At 54.5% G+C, this 20,734-nt stretch overlaps 1 protein-coding gene across 3 annotated transcripts in view; it reads left to right on the forward strand.

The window, feature by feature from the left end:
• TINAGL1 (tubulointerstitial nephritis antigen like 1) overlaps positions 1 to 19,963 on the forward strand; it is a 46,519-nt gene extending 26,556 nt beyond the window's left edge. The window contains exons 1-12 of one of the 3 annotated variants that reach the window (XM_032160033.2): positions 9,645 to 9,724; positions 10,261 to 10,585; positions 11,597 to 11,660; positions 15,446 to 15,538; positions 15,758 to 15,872; positions 16,945 to 17,068; positions 17,153 to 17,303; positions 17,418 to 17,607; positions 17,707 to 17,752; positions 18,020 to 18,143; positions 18,986 to 19,031; positions 19,115 to 19,963. In XM_032160033.2, coding sequence (XP_032015924.1) covers positions 10,276 to 10,585; positions 11,597 to 11,660; positions 15,446 to 15,538; positions 15,758 to 15,872; positions 16,945 to 17,068; positions 17,153 to 17,303; positions 17,418 to 17,607; positions 17,707 to 17,752; positions 18,020 to 18,143; positions 18,986 to 19,031; positions 19,115 to 19,255 — 1,404 coding nt within the window. In that variant the 5' untranslated portion in view covers positions 9,645 to 9,724; positions 10,261 to 10,275 and the 3' untranslated portion in view covers positions 19,256 to 19,963. Of the gene's footprint in view, positions 1 to 9,644; positions 9,725 to 10,260; positions 10,586 to 11,596; positions 11,661 to 15,445; positions 15,539 to 15,757; positions 15,873 to 16,944; positions 17,069 to 17,152; positions 17,304 to 17,417; positions 17,608 to 17,706; positions 17,753 to 18,019; positions 18,144 to 18,985; positions 19,032 to 19,114 lie in introns of those variants that run through there. The other 2 variants (XM_058443289.1, XM_058443291.1) reach the window with 2 other exon arrangements.
• The last annotated feature ends 771 nt before the right edge of the window (positions 19,964 to 20,734 follow it).

Consider the following 20,734-nt stretch of genomic DNA (forward strand, 5'->3'; position numbering starts at 1 on the left):
CAAAAAAGAACCGAGCCTGGCCACCACCTTGGTTTCACCCTGAACTGAGCACCCAGTTCAGGTGAGACTGTGAGCTGATCAGTGGGTGTTGTTTTAAACTGCTGAGTTTATGATAATCTGGTATGCAGCAATAGATAACTCACACAGTACTTTCAAGCTGCCAGGCACGGTGGCGCACGCCTGTGATCCCAGCACTTTGGGATGCTGAGGTGGGAGGATTGCATGAGCCTGGGAGTTCAAGCCTGGCCTGGGCAATGTGATGAAACTCTGTTATGTTGAAAATATTAACCAGCCGTGGTGGCACATGCCTGTAGTCCCAGCTACTGGGAGGCTGAGGTGGAAAGATCGCTTGAGCCCAGGAGGCTGAGGCTGCAGTGCATCATGATCATGCCACTGCACTCTAGCCTGGGCAACAGAGCAAGACCCTGTCTCGAAAAAAAAAAAAAAGATACTCTTAAATCAGCAATTCATTTTTGGGAATTTATCCTGCAGGTATACCTGCACACATATGAAACAGTGCATATGCACAATTACTTATTGCAGCATTGTTTGTGATAAGAAAAAAATAGAAAAAAACAAACAAACCAGAAACAAATGCCCACCAATAGGGAACCAGTAAATTGAATTATTCTAATCTATATAATAGAACATTATGCAGTGATATAAAAGATCCAGGAAGCTCTCTAATTACCAATAAAGATCTCTAAGATGTGTGATTAGTTAAAAAAAAAAAAAAAACAACGGCCAGGCGCGGTGGGTCATGCCTATAATCCCAGCAGGTTGGGAGGCCGAGGTGGATGGATCACTTGAGGTCAGGAGTTTGAGACCAGCCTGGCCAACATGGTGAAACCCCATCTCTACTAAAAACACAAAAATTAGCCGGGCATGGTGGCAGGCGCCTGTAATTCCAGCTACTTGGGAGGCTGAGGCAGGATAATCGCTTGAACTCAGGAGGCAGAGGTTGCAGTGCGCTGAGATTGTGCCACTGCACTCTAGCCTGGCTGACAGATCAAGACTCTGTCAAAAAAAACAAAAACCAACCAAACAAACAAACAAAAAAACAAACAAGGTACAGCATGGTGTGGGTAGATTATTACCTTTTATGTGAAAATGGGCATTAAGAATACATCACCACTTTTGGCCAGGCATGGTGGCTCATACCTGTAATCCTAGCACTTTGGGAGACCGAGGTGGGTGGATCACTTGAGACCAGAAGTTGGAGACCAGCCTGGCCAACATAGCAAAACCCTGACTCTACTAAAAATACAAAAATTAGCCAAGCATCATGGTGCACGCCTGTAATTCCAGCTACTCAGGAGGCGGAGGCAAAGAATCGCTTGAACCCGGGAGGTGGAGGTTGCAGTGAGCCGAGATTGCACCATTGTACTACAGCCTGGGCAACAGAGCGAGACCCTGTCTCAAAGAAGAAAAAGAAAGAAAGAAAGAAAAAAAAATCATTATTTTTGTACCTGCAGAAAGAAACTGTGAAAGAATACATGAGATACTAATAAAAAGTGGTGACTAATGAACTAAAAATCAAATAAAACTGGATATTTTTGAATAAGTCAACAGGACACTGCTCTCCCTGCTTCTTCCCGGGCCTGAGCCAGTTCCCTTGCCCTCTCTCCACAGGTTAATTCTAGGGTACATTCCCCATGGAATCCCTGACCACTGGCTTCCCCCCACCTTAATTCCTCTGCTGCCCTAGGGGAACTGGAAACGAGTGTTCAGATAGCTGTGTCTGAGTGAGTCTTCTCCCTGGGATTCAGTTTTGCCACCTGTGAAATGGGGATGATAATACCTCATAGGGTTGTTAGGGGGTTAAATGAGATAACCCATGTCAAGTGCCAGCCCAGAGAAGGTGCCTTGCCCATAGTAGACGCTCCCAGCATTTGTGCTGCTGGGTGTGGGAAAGCCCATTCCACCAAGAGGGAGTTTATCAAGCACAAGTAGCTGGATAATCAGTGGTAGTGATAGCTCCCTTTGCCTCCCACTCACCACTGTGGCTGATTCCTCCCCCTCGGTGTCTCCACTCCTTCAGTTGCAGAGAGTTGGACCAAATGAACTCTCTCTCACTACATGATTTAAAATCTGCAGTGACCAGGGAGGATACCTTCTCATTCCGTATATGGGTTCGCAAAGCCCAGACAGGGTGGTGACTTGCTCAAGGTCACATGGCGTGTCAGAGGCAGAACCAGGACTGGCACTGAGGGCCCCTGACTCCCTGCCAGGCCCTTGACCTGCATGCCTCTCTCTGCCCACGTGCATTTGTGTCAAAGTAGCCATGTGGTGACACAGGGGAGACTCTGTCCCTCCCCTGGGACTCTACTTATCTTCCCAGGTTCTGATTGTTATTATGGAAGGGCTGCTCCCCTCCCAGCCAGGTGTCTTCTGGCCCCTCTGCAGGTCTGCTCCTGCCAGGAAGCAGAGAGTGACACAAATGCATTACTGGTGTTCTGTGAAGCGGGCACCCCAGGGGACGGGGTGGAGCCAGGGAACAGCCTAGGACTTCTAAGTGCCCACAGGCTGGGGCTCTTGTGTCCACTGGTGCAAGCTGCCCCACAACAGCCTCTGACTTCCAGCTGGTCACCTGCAGCTCCCACCTCCCTACCAGCCTCCTGCTCACTGAGTTCCTGACTTTGAGGGAGTTAATTCCCCTCCCTGGGCCAGAGAGAGGGGCCTTGAGCTCTGATAGCCTTCCAGACACTCCCTGGCTCCAGCTGCACTTCCTACCCATGAGTTTCACGAGTGCCTCAGGATCCTGAACCACAGATCCCGTCTCTTGTTTAGTTAGTGTCAGTGAAATTGGTTTCTGATATTTGAGCCTTGACCTGCCGTAAAGAATTTGAGCGCGTTTCCGACAGGGAAATGTCTGCATGTCTTAGGTGGGGACATCGGCGGCCCCTGCTTGTCCGTTATGTTCGTTCTGGTGGGGACATCGGCGGCCCCTGCTTGTCCGTTATGTTCGTTCTGGTGGGGACATCGGCGGCCCCTGTTTGTCCATTATGCTGGTTCTTGGGAGATGTGGGACTGTTTGTTACTATTCAAGCTGATGTACAGAGGGGGCAGAGAGAGACCCCTTAAATGTGCAGGCGTGCGTGTAGAGATTCCAGACTGACTATTCTAATCCTGTTTTGACTGATTTAATCTTGTTTTAGTACAGCTTGGCCCAAAAGGCTTGAGCCGGTTCACACTGGTCTTAGCTAGTTTTAATTGGTGGGCTCCATTTGAACATATTTGAGTCTACTTGACTGTTGTGAATTCATCTGTGTCTGTTTTGATTTGGGTTAGCTTAATAATGGCAGACACTTATTTTGTACTTGTGGTATGTCAGTATTGTCAATTCCAAGTGCCTTATATATGTGAATTCATATCATCTTCACAACCACCTTGCAGGTAGGGACTGTTATTAGCTCCCTCATTTTACACATGGAGAACCTGAGACATGGAGCATTTAAGAAGCTTACCCCTGTTTCCCCGATTGCTGAGTGGTGGAGCCAGGCCTGGAACCTACTTTACCTGGCTACTGAGTGGTAAACCTCCTTGAACCTGGCTCTTAGCCACAATCAGTACCACTCACTGTCGTGCGTTAACCGCTTCAAGATGACTTGATATTGCCTGAGCCGGTTTGGTCTGCTTTTGCCAGCATGAGCTGCTTGTGCTGCCCTTACCTGCACACAGCCTTGGTTTTGGTGCTTCCAATCAACAGATGCAGCTCAGGCCTTGTGGATCCTCCTTGAACTCGAAGCCCATTGTATTTCTTTCCCAGGGCTGCTATGATGAACTGCTACAAACTTGGCTGCTTAACACAACAGGAGTTAATTTTCTCAGTTCTGGGGGCCAGAAGTCCAAAATCAAGGTGTCAGCCAGGCTGTTCTCCCTCTGTATCCAGAGGACCAGGGAGAATCTGTTCCTTGCCTCCTCCAGCTTCTGGTGGCTCCAGGTGTTCCTTGAATTGTGGCCACAGAGCTCTGATCTCAGCCTCTGGGGCCACACCACCTCTTCCTCTTCTGTCTGTGTCCTCTGGGGTCTCTCATAAGGACATTGTCAACAGATTTAGGGTCCACCCAGATAACCCAAGATGATCTCCTTATCTCAAAATCCTTAACTTAATTACATCCGAAAGGACGCTTTTTCCAAATAAGGTCACATTCACAAGTTCTGGGGATTAGAATATGGATATATCCTTTTTGAGACCTCCATTCAACTCATTGCAACCAAAAGGCCACACCACAGTATTTGACCCCGAGAACCCAGCTCTTAAAAGTGATTCTTCCTGTTGGCTGAGTATTCGCCCAGCTATTGGGGTTTCATCACTGTCTGCTTGGGGGTCAGAAAAAGAAGAGTGTCAAATGTGCTTGGAGCCATGAAAGAGCCTCCTGCACTTTTCAAGACCTATATGTTAATATTCCTGGCTGGAAGGATCAAGATTTGCTGGGAATGTCAAGTGAGATGTAAAAATGTTTCCGTAAACAGGCACTCAAGGATAGCATTAGTTTTCCAAGATGTTTGCGGGTGGTAACACCAAGCTCTTCTCCTGGGAGAGCATTCTTTAAAGAATGTGCAGCTGAAGTGAAGGAGGGCAGATAATTAAGAGATGAGGGGAAGCTGTTAACCCCCAAATATCACAAGGAAACAGCACTCAGGGGCCCTTTGTGCTCAACTGGCTCCAAACACCAATGATACAGAAATATGACAGAAAAGGGGAAGCTGTGTTTCTGTTTTCTACGTTTCTCCACTTCCATCCACAGTGAATGACCACAGACACTACCAGGTGTGAGAGTCAACTTAGTCTTTGGACAGTTGTGGCCACTGCAGGGGCAGAGTGTGTTGGGGCCCTCAGGGCTTGGGCACCAGGACACTGCTCTGCTCCTAACAGCTGTGTGACCTCGGACAAGCCAGAGTCTTTCTGCATCTTGACTTGCTCATCTGTGAAATGGAGATAATAATTTGGTAGCATGCTATCTACCACACACGGCACGCACCCAGCCTCCATCTGACCTCGCTTAAATCCACTTTTACCCTGCAATCATCTGTTCTCTCTAGAGCAGCCAGAGTGGGCCTTTGCACATGGAAATCAGATGATTTCGCCTTCATGTTTATATCCCCTCAGTGGTCAGAAGACAATTCAAGCCCCTTCCTCCAGCCTGTCCTGCACGATCCGGCCCCAGCCTTCTCCCAGCCCCTTCCTGCTCCTCTGTGCACCTCACTTGCTGCACTCCGGCTGCTCAGGGCTCTCTCCTGCTTCTCAAGCAGAAGAACTTGTGCCAGGCCTCAGGGCTTTTGCTCATGCTGATCTGGCTTCCTAGGATGCCTCCCCTGGGCCCTGGGAATGGCTGCCTTCCTCTCATCCTTCAGGTGTCAGCTCAAACGTCATCTCCTCTCTGAGAACGTCTTGACCACCACATTACGCCAGTTCTTACGCTATGTGCATATCTTCAGAACGCTTCACACTTTGGAATGACTTCTTGATCTGTGGGTCAGGGGTGGTTTGCTTATGTATTTGTCTATCTTCCCATTCTTATTATCATTATCATCATCATTTAGATGGAGTCTCACTTTGTCACCTAGGCTGGAGTGCCGTGGCACAATCTCAGCTCACTGCCACCTCTGCCTCCTGTGCTCAAGCAATCCTCCCACCTCAGCCTCCCGAGTAGCTGGGGCCACAGGCGCATGCCACCATGCCCAACTAATTTTTTGAACTTTCGGTAGAGACAGGGTTACACCACGTTTCCCAGGCTGATCTCAAACCCCTGAGCTGAAGCAATCCACCTGCCTCAGCCTCCCAAACTGCTGGGATTACAGGCATGAGCCACCACGCCCGGCCTCTCTTCCCATTAGATTGCAAACTCCACAATAGCAGGAACTGCATCTGTTTGGTTCAACAATGTACACTCAGCACCTAGCACAGAACCTGGCACATCGTAAATGCTTAACGAATATTTGTTGAATGAATGAGAAAATCAAACAGTAAAGCATGCCATTGCGTGGCGCAACACACTTCCACATGGCGTGGAATTTTATCTGCTGCAAGCTCCAGCGTGCTGTGACAGCACCACACTCTGACTGTCATGCAGCCCTCAATGCGGGGCTTTCTATGAAACAGTCCAGGAGCCCTGGAAAGCCCCAACACATCGCAACATGGCCCAACGGGCTACAGTGTTAGGCCTGGACTGGGTCTCAGACGCAGTCCCAGGGAGCACTGACCTGAGCTCTGGACATGTCCCACTGACCACAGAGGACCGCAGGGAGCCCCAGCCTTGGCTGGGGTGCAGTTTGGGACGTGAGCATCTGAACTCCCAGGCCTCAAGTATCAGGTCCTCAGCTAGGGACCTGGGGCGAGCAGACAACAGGTATTTGTCTTCCCAGAAGGCCCTGCTCAGCTTGCAGAGCAAAATGGCTGATTCTGAGCATTTAGAGCAGTTGTGAAGGTTGTGGGGTATGGGGAGCTCTGAGACTCCATGGAGAGGAGAGGCCTCTTCTCTGCTGTGTGTTCTTAGGCATGTCACTGTCCCTTTCTGGCTTCACCTCCCTTTGTAAAAGTAAGAGAGCACAAGAGGGCCTCCAGGGAGCATCTGGGTACAGGTTGGTACCAACGCCCAGAGAGGGGCTGCGCTGCAGGGGTCCGGAGTAAGAGAGGACAGAAACACCACAGGCACCCAGGCTACCTGCTTCTTGAAAAGCTGGAAGGGCTCAGGGGGGAAGTCTCGCTGGTGTCTCCTCCTCTGTTGCTGTCCCAGGCCCTTGGATAAGGGCCCACTTTGCTCAAGAATAAGTCATTGAGTTGGCCGGGCGCGGTGGCTCACACCTGTAATCCCAGCACTTTGGGAGGCTGAGGCGGGCGGATCACAAGTTCAGGAGATCGAGACCATCCTGGCTAACGTGGTGAAACCTCATCTCTACTAAAAAATACAAAAAATTAGCTGGGCGTGGTGGTGGGTGCCTGTAGTCCCAGCTACTCAGGAGGCTGAGGCAGGAGAATGGCTTGAACCCAGGAGGCAGAGCTTGCAATGAGCTGAGATCGCGCCACTGCACTCCAGCCTGGGTGACGGAGCGAGACTCTGTCAAAAAAAAAAAAAAAAAGAATAAGTCAATGAGTCACTAGGAGTCACTAGGAGGCAAAGAGTCAAAGGGTCATGGAAAAGGAAAGTGGGGGTGTCCGGCACCCCGGCCCTGCCCTTTTCCTCCTCGGCCAAGGAACCCAGTGAGTCACAAAATTCCACTGGGGTGGGCTCTGTGCCAAGCTGAGTGATGGTGGGAGGCTCTGGCTCTGCTCCCATTCCCTGCTCTGAGTCCTGCCTCTTATGCACAGACAGACAGGCAGACAAGGACAGGCAGATGGCCACAACTCCCACACAGATACACAAACACCTCTTAGACAGGGAGGCATAGGCAGGACACACACAGAGACATACAAGCCAACAAGTGCACAAATGCAGGCAAACAACACACGCTGGCAGTGATCCAAAATGGACACAGAGGCAACATCCAGACAGATGCACACACACAGATGCACAGGTATGTAGCGGACGGACAGGTAAACGGAGAGACAAGCAGATAATCAGTCAGACAAGGACAGGCAGATAGCCAAAATATGCAGACTCACGGATACACAGGCACATAGCAGATAGACAGGTAAACACACTTCGGAAGGCGAAGGCAGGCGGATCGCTTGAGCTCAGGAGTTGGAGACCAGCCTGGGCAACATGCTGAAACCCCATCTCTACTACAAATACAAAAAAAATTTAGGCAGGCATGGCAGTGTGCACCTGTAGTCCCAGTTGCTCAGGAAGCTGAGGTGGGAAGATTGCTTGAGCCCAGGAGGTCAAGGCTGCAGTGACTCGAGATCGCGCCACTGTTCTCCAGCCTGGGTGACAAAGTGAGACCTTGTCTCAAAAAACAAAACAAAACAAAACAAAACAAAAACCCAGATGATCAGATGTGGACTGACAGACTCAAGTAGAAGCAGAAACACCCCACAAACACTGCAACTCAGATATACACGTGCATACATGCACACAGAGATAACACACCCAGACTCACGAGGGTAGCCTATGGGGTGTGATTTTGGGCAAAAGATAGGCCAGATGTCCCTGAACCAGCCCCCAGCCCCAGAACCATGAAAAAGTAGGTACCATAAAAGTAGGAACCCTGGACGTGAACTCTTTTGAAAGAAAGCAGCCTTCATCTTTTACCCTGAGGATACGACATTTACTAATACCGAGGGGCCTGTCTTGCAGTAACATGAATGGAGGTTAGATAAGAAGAGAGACTTCCCAGCCAGGAGCACGTTGAGACCTGTAGTGGGTGACTAAGGGTGACTAGGGGTAAAGGAGTGGGCTGGTGGCAGGCAGGGAGCCTGTGTTCTGGCTGCACGACCTCAGGCAAGTGCATTCTTCTGAGCCTCAGTTTCCCACCTACGCTTTGTCCTCCCAGGTCCCTGCAGGGAGCAGATGGGCAGCTCCTGGGTGTGTTAGTGCCAGTGCTGGGGCCCCCGGATATTATCCCTCCACCCCCACCGCCAGGGCAGGACCCCCTTGGTGACTCACCAACCAGTGGTCCATGGCAGGGGTAATCCAGCCACAGGTGCCGGTGATCCTCGGCTCTCTCCCTTCCCCCAGGGGCTGGCCAGCTGAGGATGCCCCTTGGTTTGGCGGAGGTTTGCAGGGAGGTCAGTGGGAGGGCAAAGGGGGTCCCTGATGCCTCCCCAGGGGCCAGCATGTGAGGCTCAGGCCTGGGCCTGGGAGGTTTTGTCCAGGTGTAGTCACTTTTATCCTCTTTGCTGGTAGAGACCTCTGGCCTGGGCCCAACCTGTTGAAGAGAGGGCGTTGCACAATAGGGAGGTAAAAGGTGACAGCAGACCTGGCGGGACAGAAGCCTCATTGTTTGGGTCCCAGGCCAGCCTGGGCAAAGAAAAGTTTATGCCTGGGGTAGGAAGGAGGGCCTCTGCAGGGGGTGCCAGCTGGTAGGCCCCTTGCCTTTGGACCCTTGGAGGGGGACAGGTGCCAAGCAGGACGCCCTTGGGTTTGCTAGAGAGGGCAGGGGCCCGAGGAGGCAAGGGACGGCAGACTCAACGAGGGGTCAAAGGGTGCAGAGGCCGCCCCCACACCCTGCCCACCTCCCAGGGATGAGCCGCCCAGGGCACCTAAGGATCATACTCCTAGAATTCCAATCATTCCTGGGAGCTGGGGCGGCTAGGGGGGTGGCACCCAAGCCTAGGGGGCACAGTGGAGAGGGGTGTGCATGGCTATTTTTATTACTGAGGGCTCAAGAGAGGCTTAGAGAATTTTGCCTCGCATGCCCTCCCTATCATTTCCCAAACTTGTGTCCATAACCCAGAGCTCGGCTGCCCATATCTCCCCTTCTCCACCAGAGCCCCTCAGCTCCACAGAGATGCCCACTGGGAAGTCCTTCCCAGTGTGAGACCACAATCCTTCCTGCTTGGGGTTCCCCTAAGGGAACGGCTTCCACCGCCGGAGACCCAGCCAGGACAATCGCGTGCTTGTCATTTCTCCACCCTGCGAGCCCCTGAGTTGTGGGGTAGTTACTCCAGGTACAAGCCAGGCGCCCCTCCCTTCCGCCACCGCCGGGGCGGTGCAGAGGGCGGGCGGTACAAAAAGCGCCCCGCCCCGCGCTCCTCTCTTGACTTTGAGCGTCCGGGCGGTCGCAGAGCCAGGAGGCGGAGGCGCGGGGCAGCCTGGGCCCCAGCCCACACCCTCACCAGGTAGGGACGCTCCCCTGCTCAGAGGGTGGAAGGTGTAGACTGAGAAGAAACAGGAGGAGGGGGCAGGTAGAGGAACCAAGACAGATGGCAGAGAGAGGGACAGTGGAAGGGGACAGAGGGACACAGGAACAGAAGAGAGGGGTACCCAAAAGACGGGGGAGACAGGAAAGCACAAAGTCAAGGACCCAGGTCAGGGATGGAGGCTGCTGGAGGGCAGAGAGACCCAGGACAGGAGAGAAGACCTTGGGTCCACAGGATGAGTGCTGGGTGGGAGCACCAGGAATGCCACCGCCCTCATTTCCTTGTCCTTGAAGGTCCCTGCCTAGGTCAGGGAGGGGCTCCGTTTCTGCCTAGTCCCCATCCCCCTATAGCCAGGGCCAAACACTGGGGCTCCTCTGCCCGTGTCCTGCCTGGGGACTCAGGAATCAGGATTTCCCTCCCTGCTGGGCCCTCTTGAACTCACAGCTCCAGGAAACTGGGAGATCCATCCCTGGTGTTCCAGGGAGTCTCTGCTGCCCACCATCTCTGCCCCCCAGGGCCCAGGAGCCACCATGTGGCGATGTCCACTGGGGCTACTGCTGTTGCTGTCGCTGCCTGGCCACGTGGCTCTGGGTGCCCAGCAGGGTCGTGGGCGCCGGGAACTAGCACCGGGTCTGCACCTGCGGGGCATCCGGGACGCGGGAGGCCGGTACTGCCAGGAGCAGGACCTGTGCTGCCGCGGCCGTGCTGACGACTGTGCCCTGCCCTACCTGGGCGCCATCTGTTACTGTGACCTCTTCTGCAACCGCACGGTCTCCGACTGCTGCCCTGACTTCTGGGACTTCTGCCTCGGCGTGCCACCCCCTTTTCCCCCGATCCAAGGTGGGCACTAAGATGGCCAGGAGGGTGGGTCACTTTGTCCACCTCAGACTCAGCAAGGCTCAGGAGCAAAGCTGAGGGATGCACTGACATTTCCAGGGGAAGCTCTGTAGAATCTGGGACTCTTCCCTGCCCCTCTGGGAACTTTACTCTCCAGCAAGACTGAAGAAGCTCCTTGGTTAGAATTCTAATTTGGCCCAGGGAAACGGCAGCCCCCCACATTTTCTCCCAATCCTGTCTCTTTTCCAGACACGGAAGGTGCTGGCCGCACCTGCTGACTCACTCTTGGGCTGATAAGGCACATATGGGTTGCTGAGGGTCATCTTAGCCATTTTTCTGCCTTTGCAGAGGATTCTAGGATCCCGTGCCCTGAGATGGCTGCTCATACCTGGGAGATGGGTCAAATCTGTTCCTGCTTTCAGCCTCACCATCATCCTTTTCCATGCACTTGCCCCTGTCCAATAGGACAATCACTTGCGTTCTTTCCCACAGTTCCATGGGGCTTGGGCCAGCAGACTGCATAACTGAGCTGTCATCTCAGAGTGCTGTGTTATCTTAGGACGGTCGCTTACCTTCTCTGGGCCTTGGCTTCCCCATGCTCCTCCCACTCCCCATGTCCAAGCCCTAACTTATTTAAATGGAAAAGGATCCCAGGAATGTTGTGGCTGGCATCCAAGTAAAGTAAGAGGAATCCAGGTTGGAATCATTGAAGAACTTCCCAAACAGCAGTTGGTGTGTGACCCTGCAGGATTTGTCTTCAGTTATAGTTTAATTTCAGTGAGAGCTGGTGTGTGTGTGTGTGTGTGTGTGTGTGGTGTGTGTGTGTGTGTGTGTGTGAGATGTCTTCAGTTATAGTTTAATTTCAGTGAGAACTGGTGTGTGTGTGTGTGAGAGAGAGAGAGAGAGAGAGAGAGAATCTTGGAAAGGTTCAAGGTACCTGATCTCTGAGGACCTGGCCAATCAGCCCATCCTCTCTGGTTCTGGTTCCACCTCTCTTCTCTTTCCTTCCAACAGGATGTATGCATGGAGGTCGTATCTATCCAGTCTTGGGAACCTACTGGGACAACTGTAACCGTTGGTGAGTGTTTGGAGCTTAGAGGGGTCTTGCTTTGTGAGCGTGTGGCTGACAGACTTGGTTCAAATCTTATCCCTGACCCCTTTCGCAAGGGAGAAGTCTTTTCCCTTCTCTGAACCTCAGCTTCCTCATCTGCAACAGAGGAATTTTAACACTGACCAAGTCAACTTATCTAACATCATTCCAACAACATTCCTCAAGCATGGCCAGCCATGGGTGCCTGGCCCAGGGGTCACCCTTGAACTGAGAGTCCTTTCCCACCCCTCCTGGCTTAGGCTGGGCTACTCCTCCCAGCTATTCCTGCTGTCACCGCAGAGTCAGAGGGAGAAGGGGGCGCCAGGAAGGAAAGCTCTGACTGCAGCATCCGCTGCCCCGAGCGGATGAGGGTCAGGGATGGCTGAGCGGGCGGCCAGCCAGCCTCTAGCAGGGCCTTCCCTGAAATGTGGCCCCTTTTTCCTTCCCCATCCCTCCCCACCATTCCCAGTAGGAGGAGGAAGGGGTCATGGGTACCCCCTGTTCAGTCTGAGATGGGAAGTGGAGAAGGGCTGGGTAGGAAACCCTGAACGCCTTAATAGAAATAATGGGAGCCCGCGACTTGGAGGAGGAGGCCCTGCACCCACTCCACCCCCACTCCCTCTTGCCTGGGACTAAGAGGCCCCAGAGAGAAGGAAACTTTTTGGAATGCATTGCGCATAAGCTATTTCCATTGCCTCACTAGGGTGAGGGGTGCCCGGGTCACAGCGAGGGAGGGAACGTTTCAGCACGTGTCTGGGTGTGCAGCATGACTGTGTGTGTACTGTGTGTGTGTGTGTTCAAAAGGATAAAACACGCCTGCCCGGGTCTGCAGGTTCTGATAGGATGGCTCTGGACGTTGAGGGGTTAATGTTCTCTCTCTCACTGCTGTCCCTGGCCCCTTAGGCCCCCTCTGGAATGCTGAGACCTGCTCCCACCGGCCCTGCCTGGACCTGTGTGGGCAGCCCTGGGGGCAAAGGAGGAGATGGCAGGAAAGGACGGACCAGTCTACTGCCCTCTCCTCACGAAGGCTCTGGGGGCGAGGGTGGGGGAGTGTCCAGGGTGTTGGAGCCCTCAACGGATGCTTCCGGAGTCTAGTCGGGTGCTGCTGCCTAGGTGTGCAGAGGGGGAACAGCCTGGTGTGCAGAGAGGGAAAGGAAGGATGAGGAAAGCCTTCCTGGCCCCGCAGACTCCTCTGGCCCTCCCCAGAAGTGCCCCCGCCTCTCCTGGGGCTGGAAAGCCCAGCCCTACTGGATCGTGGCTCCCCTTGACGATCCTTAAAAGGCAACATTGGAGGTGGGAGCCTCGGGCAGCTTGGAAGGAGGCAGTTCAGCATCTTGTAATAACAGAGTTATGAGCTTGTCAAAGCATTATAGAATTCATAGAATGCAGCCCTTCAGTCGGCACCTATTATTAAGACCTACTGCGTGCCAGGCACTACGCCGAGCTCAGGAGATGGAGCGGGAAAGCGACAGACACAGTCCTTTTCCCGCTTCTAGTGTAAGGTGAAGGGCATGGAAAGACAACAAATGAGTATACCCTGACAAGCTGCCCAGTGTTCTAGGGAAAAGAGAGGGTAACGGGGGTCCCAGTTTAGAGTAGGGAGTGGGTGGGAAAGCCACTCTGAGGAAGGGACATTGATGCTGAGACCAGGGAGAAGCATAGAAGAAGCCTGGCCTAGGCAGAGGGAGTGGCTCGTGGGAAGGCCAGGAGGTGACTGAGCTCATTTTAGCTGGAGCTGGGGTAGGGGAGAGACATCCCAAGGAGGTGCAGGCCACGTTCCGTGGGTCACATCAGCTGTGCCGAGGATTCCGCATTTTGTTTGGAGTCACAGAAGCCACGTAGAGAGCACACGGTCTGATTTACGTTCTTCAAAGACCTCTGTGGCTTTGGGGTGGGTAGGGAGGGGATGGCCGGGAATTCTAAAGTGGTAGCGGACTTGGTGAATAAGGCAGTGCCGTGGTCCAGGTGAGAGGTGATGAGGGACAGGAGTAGGGTGGCCACAGTGGAGGGGCGAGAGGTGGGTGGATTCCTCATGTGCCATCTCCAAGCCCTGCTGACGGGGGACATGTGGGCGGACACCACCGACCACATGGGGCTCTGATGTGAACAACTGGGTGCCATTTTCAGAGTTGAAGATGTTAGGGAAGAGCAGGCTTGTGGGAGGCAGACAGGCTATTTCGAGTTTGAGATAGCTTTTGCACATCCAGAGATGTCAGAAGGTCAGCGGGATATGAGTCTGAAGCTCTAGAGAAGTGGGGTCTGGGGTTCCTGTAACAGAATAGTGATAGTAGATATTAATTCTGAGCACTTAACCATGGGCCAGGCCCAGTGCTAAATGCTTTACAAGCCTATCATTAAATCCCTGGAAAGTGGTACCACCGTATTATCCTCATTTTATAGACAAGGGCATTGAGAGAGACAGAGCTTGAATGATTCTCCTAAGATCACACAGCTAGTGGGCTGAAACCCAGAATTTGAATTCCAGAACCCATGCTCTTAGTCAATTCAGCATATGGCCTCAGTCACTGACTCAGTTAACAAAGAATATTTATTCACTGTGCTAGGTTTTGTTTTCCTGGGTGCTGAAAATACCAAACAATACCCGCCCTCAAGGAATTTACAGCCTATGAGGAAACAGGTATAAGCAATATAAACAGGCCAGGCCTGTGGCTCACACCTGTAAATCTCAGCACTTTGGAAGGCCAAGGCGGGTGGATCACTTGAGGCCAGGAATTTGAGACCAGCCTGGGCAACATGGCAAAACCCCATCTCTACAAAAATTGCAAAATTTAGCTGGGTGTGGTGGTGCACACCTGTAGTCCCAGCTATTTAGGAGGCTGAGGTGGGAGGGCCACTTGAGCCTGGGAGGCAGAGACTGCAGTGAGCCAAGATCACACCACTGCATTCCAGCCTGGGCAACAGAGCAAGACCTTGTCTCAAAAAAAAAAAAAAAAAAAAAAAGGCAGGGAGGGTGGGGAGCAGGCAGATCGGTGTGAACCATCAGGGGCCAGCCTAGTTGGAGCCTTAGAACCAGAACTAGAAGGAGGAGGGGATCAGGGGACAGGAGGACAGATCGTGCAGGGCCTTGTCATCACCAAACTTTGGCTCTTATTCTGTGATGTGAAGCCAGTGGAGGGTTTTGGGCAGAGGAACGACGTGATATGACTTAGGTTTAGCAGGGTCACTCTGGCAGCTGTGTTAAAAATACCCTGGGAAGCGGGGCAAGGGGCAGATGCATGGAGCACCCACAGTGAGGAGGCCACAGCAGGAATCCAGGTGAGAGGTGATCGGACTTGCGGGGGCTGCAGAAGAGAATGAGAGTGGTTCGGATTCTGGATGCGTTTTTAAGGTAGACCCACAGGATATGCGGATGAACTGGATCAGCATGGGAGAGGAAGTCAGCGGGGATTGCCAGGTTTGGGGCCCAAACTCCAGGAAGGATAGAGTTGCTGTTTTCTGAGAACTGTAGGGGGAATAAGTGTGGGAGATCAGGAATTCGGTTCAGGGAGTGTTTTGGTTCAGGGTAGTGATGTTGAGTAGCCATGAGATCCTTGACTCTGGCGTTCAGGCAGAGATCTGGGCCACAGATACAAACTTGAGAATCATGAACTAGACGTTGACATTTAAAGCCACCAGGCTGGAAGGGATCACCTAGAGATTCTCCCATAGTCACTTGTACAGACTCCCTGGCCCATGTTAACCTCCGAGGCCACATTCCTTCAGAGTATCCCCAGTCCCCCACTTACCCTTTCCTTCTCTCCCTTTCTTGCCAGCACCTGCCAGGAGAACAGGCAGTGGCAGTGTGACCAAGAGCCATGCCTAGTGGATCCAGACATGATCAAAGCCATCAACCAGGGCAACTATGGGTGAGAGGCCCTAGAAGCACCCTCAGCGGGCACACATGCATACTCATGCATGTCTACACACGTGCGGCGCTGTGGGGCACGTCCAGCAGGCCACTCCTACACCCAGCTTTGATTGTGTGTGCACTCAGCCACTGTGCGTCTCTCCCACCCACATGCACCTACCCCAAGGGCCCTGAGCCATGGCAGATCTGTGACTTCCTTCCATCCCCTCTCCTTCAGCTGGCAGGCTGGGAACCACAGCGCCTTCTGGGGCATGACCCTGGATGAGGGCATTCGCTACCGCCTGGGCACCATCCGCCCATCTTCCTCGGTCATGAACATGCATGAAATTTATGTAAGTCCATCCTTTCCCACAATCCTGCCATCTCCCCATGGCTCAGAACCTCAGGGATGCTGGCCCTGTGCCCTGCTCCTCCAAAGGCCTGGACCATCCCCTACTACAAGGCTGTGTGTCCCTGGACAAGTTACTCCCCTTCTCTGGGCCTCTGTTCCCTGCTTCCACAGGATGTGCTGTGCTAGAAGAACTGATGCTCAGATTGAATTTTGTGGTCCTGGCATCAGCTCCCCCTGATCTCTCCAGCCTGGGAAAAATGCTGTTGGTCTCAGTACAGCTGGGTTAGGGCCCAAGGGGACAGGGGGTCACCTTGGTATTTTGGGAAGGAAAGGACACACACTCCTCCAGCTCTGGCCAGAGGGCAGCAGTTCTCGGAAATAAATGCCGATTCAGCGGAACCCCAAGGGAGGAGAGGGCTTCTGCCTTCCCACCAGTGGGACCCTCTGGGAGAGGAATGAGAACCAGGCCCAAAGTGAAAGGGTGAGGAAGGGGAGCTTCAGCAGGCCTGGACTAGGACATGTGCTGGCGCATTTGTCCATCAGTGGTGGGCAGCGGGGAGGCAGGGGCTGGCAGGAGTGGCCCTCCCTGCGGAGACTTCGGCCTTGGGTGACCAGACCCTGGCCCTGCCCTTATTCCCCTGGGCCTCTGGCTATTTTCTGTCTCCTGCTGTTTGTGTTGGCAGCCTGCCTGGTCACGGGACCCTACTGCCTCTTCCCTCCCCTGCCCTTTGGGGCCTGAAGCTAAGGCCGATCAGAAGGTGCAGAGGAAAGAGGCAGGGGTCGAGAATGGAAAGCTGAGGGACCTGGCCTGGCCACTTCCCTGTGCCTGGCCTCAGCTGCCTCATCTGGGAAGCAGGACTAGTCAGCCCCACCTGATACCTGAGAGGCATTAAATGGTGCTTGGTTCTTCAACACCAGTCAAAGTTGGAGGCAGCTGGAATCCTGCAGCAGCAGGAGGGCTCACGACTAAACTGCAGAAGGCCCTGGACTTGGTGGCCCTCCAGTGCCAATGGGCAACTGAGGGGCAGGCCAGGGCAGAGCAGGAGGCAGACAGGGCAACCTTTATCTTGCAGACAGTGCTGAACCCAGGGGAGGTGCTTCCCACGGCCTTCGAGGCCTCTGAGAAGTGGCCCAACCTGATTCATGAGCCTCTTGACCAGGGCAACTGTGCAGGCTCCTGGGCCTTCTCCACAGCAGGTAAGCCAAGGGCAAGGGCTGGCGTCTGGGACAGGAGGGCCAAGTCCTGAGCCTCCTGACAGCCTCTCTGTCTCACCCCACCAGCTGTGGCATCCGATCGTGTCTCAATCCATTCTCTGGGACACATGACGCCTGTACTGTCACCCCAGAACCTGCTGTCTTGTGACACCCACCAGCAGCAGGGCTGCCGCGGTGGGCGTCTCGATGGTGCCTGGTGGTTCCTGCGTCGCCGAGGGTATGCAGCAACAGGGGATGTGGGCAGAGAAGAGGGCAAGGAGCTCCATGGGCATGGCCTGGGCCATGACGCACTGAGTCTTTCTGCCTTTGCTCCTTCTTGCTGCCTTTGCAGGGTGGTGTCTGACCACTGCTACCCCTTCTCGGGCCGCGAACGAGATGAAGCTGGCCCTGCGCCCCCCTGTATGATGCACAGCCGAGCCATGGGTCGGGGCAAGCGCCAGGCCACTGCCCACTGCCCCAACAGCCATGTTAATAACAATGACATCTACCAGGTCACTCCTGTCTACCGCCTCGGCTCCAACGTAAGTCAGCACTTGGGCGAGGGCACCGAGGCGGGAGGGTCGTGAAAGCCTGGCGTCTCACCGCTGACGGTTGCTCTCTGTCCATCCCCTGCCCTCCAGGACAAGGAGGTCATGAAGGAGCTGATGGAGAATGGCCCTGTCCAAGGTAAACCCCCTCATCCAGCACCCTGGTTCCAGAAGCTTGTGCCTGCTTGAGACCGGGCACAGTAGCACAAGTGGTCTGCACAGCATTCAGCAACATGTCCAGTGGGGCTGGGAGCAGGGGTCCTCCCCTCCCACAGGCAGCGCCTGGAGGGAGCACTTAGAGCTTTGGTATCGAGGGACCCTGGTGCCTGGGCACACCTCAACAGACTCAGGCACCAGTGCCTGTGCCAATGGGCTGAGTGGACCCTACCTTGACATCGGCCCACAGCCCTCATGGAGGTGCACGAGGACTTCTTCCTATACAAGGGAGGCATCTACAGCCACACGCCAGTGAGCCTTGGGAGGCCAGAGAGATACCGCCGGCATGGGACCCACTCGGTCAAGATCACAGGGTGAGGGGCGTGTGGGCAAAGGGGGTTGGGGACAGCAGGGTTCGTGCTAGGGGCTCTGGAGCCTGCCTTGGGTTCTTACAGCCTCTCTAAAGAGCCAGGACTGCTCTCATCATTTCAACAGGGAGAAAACTGAGACTCAGAAAGAGAAAGGACTTGCCCTGGGTGGAATTGAAGGTTGGGAGCCTCTGAAGGCTTTTTGAGGAAACGTTCCTTCCTTCCTGACATTGGGATAAAATAACCCCAATGAAATACGAAGAGAGCCTCAAGAGTTTCTCAACCTCTCCCCACCTCAGCACCTGTCCCAGCTCTGCCTGACCCACCGAGTGACCTGGGAGTTCGCTCCCCTGGCCTCAGTTTCCCTTTCCGATTTAGGGAATATAGATGTTAGGATCACTGTCTTCAATGAACTCAGTGAAATGTGCTTTACGGTCGGAATTGGGGGTCTCTAAGATACCCACATTCTCAGAGTGTCTTCCTTCTGGCCCTTGGCACCTACCCCTCCCTGGATCCCCAAGTGAGGGAGGGCAGGTGGATGTGTGGTCCCACAGAACCGGCCCCCAGGAGGTGGGTCTCTGGAGGACCCAGGTTCCCTCCTCTTCTGCTCACCTCGCCTCCACTTGTCCCCTTGGTGCCCCACCCTCTCCCATGCTGGACCTGGGTGCACCGACTTACAGATGTGAGAGTGAGGGAGATGCAGAGAGGTACAGAGACCTGCCTGAGCCCTAAGGGTGTACCCAACCCTTCAAAGGCAACTGGGGGCTGGATGGGGCAGGTTTCCCGGATTGGAGCTCCTGAGAGCAGGTAGACCCAGCGCCCTTCCCCCTCCCCTGCTCTGCCCACAGATGGGGAGAGGAGACGCTGCCAGATGGAAGGACGCTCAAATACTGGGTGAGGCCGCTGACCCTTTCCCCGCCCCCTCTTCCCCTCGCCCCACTCTCATTCCCCTTCTCACCACCCCTCCTTATTCCCAGACTGCGGCCAACTCCTGGGGCCCAGACTGGGGCGAGAGGGGCCACTTCCGCATCGTGCGCGGCGTCAATGAGTGTGACATCGAGAGTTTCGTGCTGGGCGTCTGGGGCCGCGTGGGCATGGAGGACATGGGTCATCACTGAGGCTGCGGGCACCACGCGGGGTCCGGCCTGGGATCCAGGCTGAGGGCCGGCGGAAGAGGCCCCCATGGGGCGGTGACCCCAGCCTCGCCCGACAGAGCCCGCGGCGCAGGCAGGCGCCAGGGCGCTAATCCCGGCGCGGGTTCCGCTGACGCAGCGCCCCGCCTGGGAGCCGCGGGCAGGCGAGGCTGGCGGAGCCCCCAGACCTCCCGGTGGGGACGGGGTAGGGCCTGGCCTGGGAAGAGCACAGCTGCAGATCCCAGGTCCCTGGCGCCCCCACTCAAGACTACCAAAGCCAGGACACCTCAAGTCTCCAGCCCCACTACCCCACCCCACTCCTGTATTCTTTTTTTTTTTTTTTAGACAGGGTCTTGCTCCGTAGCCCAGGCTGGAGTGCAGTGGCCCATCAGGGCTCACTGTAACCTCCGACTCCTGGGCTCAAGTGACTCTCCCGCCTCAGCTTCCCGAGTAGCTGGGACTACAGATGCACCACTACACCTGGCTAATTTTTGTATTTTTTGTAAAGGCGGGGGGGTCTCACTATGTTGCCCAGGCTGGTCTCGAACTCCTGGGCTCAAGCGGTCCACCTGCCTCCGCCTCCCAAAGTGCTGGGATTGCAGGCATGAGCCACTGCACCCAGCCCTGTATTCTTATTCTTCAGATATTTATTTTTCTTGTCACTGTTTTAAAATAAAACCAAAGTATTGATAACTACAGTGTCTTGGAACCTCTGGGAGTGGAAAGCCAAGCCCAAGTTGGGGTGGCAGTGGTTAGACAGCAGAAAGGACTGCCTGAGGTGTTGCTGGTTGGCAGGGATGGGGGGACTGGAAATCCTAACTTCCATTCAGCCCTAATTGCCAATGCCCTGGGCACTGACCCACTGGGGGAGGGGCGTGGATGGCATGGCCTTTGGCCCTAGAGAGAAACCTGAACCGTGGGAACCACCTTTCAGACGCTGAGTCAGCTGCCGCCTGAAGGGGGAGCCCTGCACTCCTATCAGCTGAACCGGTGCCAGTGCCCAGCAGGCAAGGGGGGCACAGCCCTCAGAAGCTGGAGCCTCTGTCTCTGTAGATCAGTCTCTCCAAGCCGCCCAGGCAAGGAGGGCCTCTCCTCCGCCTGCTCTTGGGCCCAGCTGAGCCTGCTTCCCATCCCACCTCCCCAGGTTCCCAGCGCCAGCACAATAAGCCAGGCCTCAGCCTGACTCCGAGGCCATCAGAACCCACCCGCCCAACCTCGTCACCAGCTCCTTGCTGCCTCTCAAATGCCCGGCACACATGCAGACTGCCAGACATTCGCTCACACTGCTCCCCGGGCCAGATGCCCTTCCATGCCACCCATCCCTTGTCCCGCTCCAAGCCTCCTTCTTCCAGACAGTGCCTGTGAAGGGCCACTGAAGTGCCAGAGGCTGTGCACGGAGCCCAGGCCACCCTATCCCCATCCGGCCTGGGTTAGACCCTCCCTCAAATCATCTGCACTCTGCCC

The sequence above is a fragment of the Hylobates moloch genome, unplaced genomic scaffold, assembly GCF_009828535.3.
Source record: "Hylobates moloch isolate HMO894 unplaced genomic scaffold, HMol_V3 SCAFFOLD_8, whole genome shotgun sequence".
Taxonomy (NCBI): Eukaryota; Metazoa; Chordata; class Mammalia; order Primates; family Hylobatidae; genus Hylobates; species Hylobates moloch.